This window comes from Mus pahari, chromosome 20, assembly GCF_900095145.1.
Source record: "Mus pahari chromosome 20, PAHARI_EIJ_v1.1, whole genome shotgun sequence".
NCBI lineage: Eukaryota > Metazoa > Chordata > Mammalia > Rodentia > Muridae > Mus > Mus pahari.
The window spans coordinates 35,300,992-35,307,089 of record NC_034609.1 but is presented as its reverse complement, the minus strand read 5'-3'; the positions used below and the strand labels follow the sequence as shown (position 1 = coordinate 35,307,089).

Genomic DNA, 6,098 nt, shown 5'->3' with positions numbered 1-6,098 from the left:
AAAAAAAAAAAAGAAATGGAAAATGCCAATGGCAAATGTAAACCATGGAGCCAATCTATGGTGAGATGATGTCTCAAGTGCTAAGTAACAGGAATCCCAGTTATTCCCTGTGCCTCCATTCAAGTCACAAAGATCCAGGCAATGTCATTTCTCCAGTGGAGGATCTGACCAATAGTATCGCCAAGTCTCAGTAAGAACCAGGCGCAGGATTCGCTATGGCATTAGCTTTTAGCTTCTCAATCATCCTGTGAGGTGGGGAAAGCTGACCTAGGACTGATGTAAGTACCACTCACAGTGGAATTGCCTTCAACTCCCAACCATAGGCAGGCCATGGAGACACTGAGTCATAAATAGGCTGGCGGCATGATGCCCACCTGGCCAGCCATCTGCTGTGCAGCTCATGTGTTTTGCTGTCTTTCAGCGAAGGAGAACAGTGGGGTAAGGCAGGTAATCTATGACCACCATGGTGAACCTTGAAAGGCAAGGGTCATGAAGTGAACATTTAACATGACTCAAACCAAAATACACAGAGCTGAGGACTGCTTGACAGATGTTTCTCTGACTTCTGCCACTCCTAAAACAAGTGCTGGGATTAAAAGCGTGTGCCACCACCACCCGGCTCCTTTCTTTTCTTTTAAAACAATTGTTCTTATGTGTGTGTACAGGTCAGGACAATCTGTAGGATCCAGTTCTCTTTTTTTTGTGTTCCAGAGATCAAATCTAGGCCAAGCTTGGAGGCAAGCACCTTTACCTGCTGAAGTACCTTCACCAGACCACTGACCATTTCTGAGAACAGTGTTTACCCAGAACTGATCACAACTGTTAAGTTTAAGCACACTTCTCAACAAAAGATGGACCCTAAGACATCTTACCAGACTTTGAGACCGAGAACCAACCAACCACCACCTCCAGCAGCACTGGTCTCTCTCCAGGCCAAGCTGGCAACAAGCTGGAGATGCGTATTCAATAACACACTCCTGTTTTTAGTTTTGTTGTTTTGTTTTGGAGACAGTCTCTATGTAGCTCTGCCATCGGGAATGTAGACCAGACTGGTCTTGAACTCAAGAGCTCTGCCTCCCTGTCTCCTGCACTGAGACTAAACATGTGCACCATAACTCTCAGCTTCCTGTCTCTAAACTTCTCTAAAGGAAGAGCAGACCTGGGTTTCCCCTCTGCTACCATGACTGGGAAACTCGTAGACCAATGGCATCCTCAGTTCTGCCTGCATGAAGGCATAGTTCCTCTTCTGTGCTCAGCCAGATTCTTGATGTAAGGTCTCAGGTGGAATTCAACTTTCTAATACTACATGACACAGGCAGCTGAGATACGGCCTAGCCTTTATGTTGGGTTCTAGGATAACTAAGAGCTATGTAGAGAGTCTCAGAAATAGGAGAGAAAGAAAAGGCAGCTGAAAGCCCACTTTAAAAAAAAAAAAAAAAAAAACCCAGGAACAAAAAAAAAAAAAAAAAAAACCAAAGGCCAACTCCTTCAGGCTTGCCTCTGTATATACAGCATCTGTATTCAATACTAAAATACTAACCTGAGACTCTCCATGTTTAGCCCAGGGTTCAGCTCTACCCATAAGCAGTGCACTCTATTCCACCACAAGCACCACTGCTCCTCTGCAGCCTGTCAATCATGGCAGGAAGGACCAGGGCTCCTGCACACCTAGATTCCTTTTCTCTCGCTCTGCTCCTCTCCCCAGCCAGTGTGCAAGCTGCAAGCACGGCATGAATGTTTGAGGCTCTGGGCTTCCCTAAGGAAACTGCCCACCTTTGAGGAGATGGTGAGCTGAGTCACCACAGCTTTAGGTGAGAGACCCTGCTGTACTTTCCTTTGGGTTCTGATGGATGCTGACATTTGCATGGGTCTGTAATGCCACATGCCTCCTTTGATTATTCTCCAATTGGGGTTTGGGATTTGGTTTTTGGTGGAGGTCTCACTATATTCTCCAAGGTAGTCTGCTCCTGCCTTAGCCTACTAAGAACTGGAACTGCAGCCGGGCGTGGTGGCGCACGCCTTTAATCCCAGCACTCAGGAGGCAGAGGCAGGCGGATTTCTTTTCTTTTCTTTTTTTTTTTTTTTAAGATTTATTTATTATTATAACTAAGTATATTGTAGCTGTCTTCAAATGTACCAGAAGAGGGTGTCTCATTATGGGTGGTTGTGAGCCACCATGTGATTGCTGGGATTTGAACTCAGGACCTTTGGTAAAGCAGTCAGTGCTCTTACCTACTGAGCCATCTCGCCAGGCTGCAGGCAGATTTCTGAGTTCTAGGCCAGCCTGGTCTACAAAGTGAGTTCCGGGACAGCCAGGGCTATACAGAGAAACCCTGTCTCAGAAAACCAAAAAAAAAAAAAAAAAAAAAAAGAACTGTAACTACAAGTGTCTACTACCCCAAACATGGCCAACAAATATATTTTGTTTTGTTTTCATTTGTTTTGGATTTTCTAAGACAGGGTTTCTTTGTGTAGCCTTAGTTGTCCTAAAATTCACCAGGCTGGCCTTGAACTCAGAGATTCACCTGCCTATGCCTCCCCAAAGTGCTTGGATTAAAGGCGTGCATTCAGCACCAACCTGGCTCTAAAACCTTTTCTTTTTCTTTGTCTAATACAGGGTCTTTCTGCGTAGCCCTGGCCATCCTGGGATTCACTGCACAGACTAGGCTGTCTGGGATTACACAGACCCACTTGCACGCACCACTACAGCCCAGCAACAAATGATTTTTAAAACTCCCAAATAAATACAGATTAGCCTGTAGGGCAAAAAGTCAGTTAACTGGGCCCTTAAGTACTAACGGCCTTCATGCTCTCTGTCCTGAAGAACCAGAGTTTGGTTCCTGGGGTTCTGACCGCTTCAGTCAAACGTGAGCTGCTTTAGGGTAGACTCAGCAGGCTGGAAAGGCGAACGGAAGAGATAAAAATGGTCTCGTGTATTCTCTAGAAAGAACCTAGAGTGAAAACGGCCCTGAGGTGGCCTCTATTGCACCACTTCACTTCCAATCGATTTATACTTCAGGGACAACAGGGAAATGGTGATGAGACACATAAGCCATTTCCATCACTAGAAGTTATGGGTCCATTAGAGAAATCTTAATTTCTTCAGAAGCCTGCTCCATTTCCTTCTAGGGCTGAGTACATGGTTTAGTAGAACACTTGCCTGGCAGGACAAGGCCCTGAACTGGGTCCCCACTGCTGACCACTGTGCCAGAAGACGGGCACTGAGGAGGGCACTGAGGACACTACACTACACCAGTGCCGCTGCTGCTGGTTTCCCACTTCCTCTCCAGAGGTAGGAGAGCAGAATCACCAAGGTGCAGTGCAAGGTCTAGAAGGATTTACTTCCTTCTACCTCAAGGGGAGCAGAGTGACCCTGCAGATGCCCCAGCTTCCTCCTAGTAAAGTGCACAGCCATCAACACACTACCCAGGAGCCTCTGAATGAAGGCTGAGAGGGGCTGAGGGATGACAGGACCTCCAGAGCTATAGGTGGCACAGACAGCACCCAGTGGCTCAGGCTCTGAGTCTCCAGGCTCCAGCTTTTCTCCTAACCCCTCAGGCCAAGCATTTATTGGCTTGACTGAAGCTTCTGCATTCTTCTGTACTTCCTCTCTACCAGAGACCAGAAATAGAAAGTACCAGCCAGGCATGGTGGCGCACCCCTTTAATCCCAGCACTTGGGAGGCAGAGGCAGGTGGATTTCTGAGTTCGAGGCCAGCCTGATCTACAGAGTGAATTCCAGGACAGCCAGGGCTATACAGAGAAACCCTGTCTCAAAACAAAAACAAAAAGAAATTGTACCAAGACAATAGCCAGTCTTTCACCTTCAATAGAAATAAGATGTAAAATTTGACTTAGCTCTCCTTTGGAACTTTTTCTTTTCTTTCTATTTTTCTTTTCTTTCTATTTTAATATTTCTTTTTCTGACAGGGTCACTGAACAGCCCAGGGTATTCTTTAATTCCTAAATCAAACTAAGAGTTCTGTGTGTATGTATGTGCGTGTGGGCCAGTATGCCACCACACCTGGCATCTTTTGTAGTTTTCAGTGAATCATGTTCCTACAAACTAGGCTAGCCCCCTACCTAGTTTAGGTCACTAAAATGTAACAAGGAATTCCCACTGAGGAGATACATGAAGGCCAAAATCTGACTCAGGGTTTTTAAATGCCCAGTCATTAATGGGAAGGAATTACCAAGTCTCAGCCAAGGGAGCTAAAGCCAGGCTGTGAGCTACACCAAAAGTGCAGACTGTAATGGCCCCCGCCTAAACTCTGGTCCCTGGTTGCGAGAAAAGGGAACAGTTTACATGAATCAATAGATGAGACCCAGGGCTGGTGAAATGGCTCAGCAATTAAGAACACTGACTGCTCTTCCAGAGGTCCAGAGTTCAATTTCCAGCAACCACATGGTCGCTTACAACCATCTATAATGAGATCTAATGCCCTCTTCCGGAGTGTCTGAAGTCAGCTACAGTGTACTCATACACATAAAATAAATAAATCTTTGAAAAAAAAATTTATAAAAAAAAAAAAATTGGGAGGCAGACGCAAGCAGATTTCTGAGTTTGAGGCCAGCCTGGTCTACAAAGTGAGTTCCAAGACATCCAGGGCTATACAGAGAAACCCTGTCTCGAAAAAAAAAAAAAAAACCCAAAAATCAAAAGAAAAAGAAAACATAGCATGGCTTTAAAAAAAAATTAGGTGAGACCCTCACCACAGGCCTCAGAGTTCTACCTATGGCTTAAGCCCAAGAAAGCTGTGAAGGATCTGAGTAATTCGTTGAGGGCCTGGGGTTTATACATGTGTATAGAAGCCAGAGGTCAAACAGGGCGTCTCAGTCAACTTCTGGGAGGCTAGAGTGGGTGCACATTAAAGTCCAGATCTGGGTCTGGGGAGATGCCTGCTGTGTGAACAAGTGGACCTGTGTTCAGATCAGTAAGCTCAAGTGAGACCCTGTCTCCACATGTATGCTAGAAGACTTGAAGTCAAAGCTCTAGTCAGCAAGCCCTACAACCTGAGTGCTAATGTGGAAGAGAAACAACTCCAGATGTTATCCTCTGACCTTTATGGAGATACAAGCACACACCCATACATATCAATACACCGGAGAGTCTTAAAACAGTTTGCATACGTACATTTGTATTGATATGCAAATTAAGAGTTGGGTGTTGTAGCCCAAGCCTTCCACTCCAGGGAGGATGTAGAAAGAGTTCAAGGTCAGCCTAGTCTAAAAAGTAAGTTCAAGGACAACCAGGGCTACAAAAAGAAACTATCTTGAAAAACCAAAAGAAAGAGAAGGGGGGGAAGGGAGGGAGGGAGGAAAGGAGTTGTACTAAGAAATCCTCCCAAGGTTTGAGTTTTATAAGTGGCAAATGGGTTTCTAAGCCACAGGCCCATCTAGCAAACACTTCTTACCTGGACTGTGGGACTGTCTTGTCCACAAACAGGAAGATGGCTTTCTCGGAAGGAAGCTGGATCCTTTTCCTGATGATCCACATGAACTGAGCCACGGTGATGTCAGAAGGGACCAAGTACTTCCTCTTGTCAATGTCAACAATCTGAGAGCCAGAGACTTTTTCCACGATCACCTGGGAAAGTCAAGACAGGTCAGAAGCTCAGGCCTCTCCTCGGCAGAGCAACCTTTGCCTGGAATCCACAAAGGCTAGTGCCTGGTTCCCAGCACTGTGACTGGATGAGAGGGGAGGGACGAGGAAGGAGAGCAGAGCGAGCTCCAGCTCTTCCCCACAGGGCTGGATTGCTCCAGTCTGAAGAACAGAGTGTGGACAAGGACGTGTGAGGGGAAAGTCACAGGTGAGTAAATAAATATGCCCACAGCTCAAGAAGCCACACTCTGGAGGTCCCGAGGTGGCTGATATCCCTGAGTTCTGATTTCAGCGTTTGTAAGAGAAACACAGCTACAGAGCTTTCTAACTTCTCAAGAAAGGGCTTCTCTGTGTAGTCCCAGATGTCCTGGAGCTTACTCTGTAGATCAGCCTGCCCTTCCACATGAATGTTGGGACGGAAGGCACGTACACCCCACTGCAAGGGAAGCTTTCTAACTTTTTTTTTTTTTTTTTTTTTTTTTTTTTTCTTTATTTTT

At 45.9% G+C, this 6,098-nt stretch overlaps 1 protein-coding gene across 1 annotated transcript in view; it reads right to left on the bottom strand.

Annotated features, from left to right (window-relative positions):
- The window catches only part of Gabarapl2 (GABA type A receptor associated protein like 2), an 11,277-nt gene that overhangs the window by 3,641 nt on the left and 1,538 nt on the right, over positions 1-6,098 (bottom strand). The window contains exon 3 of the mRNA XM_021220327.1: positions 5,414-5,586. Coding sequence (XP_021075986.1) covers positions 5,414-5,586 — 173 coding nt within the window. The remainder of the gene's footprint in view (positions 1-5,413; positions 5,587-6,098) is intronic.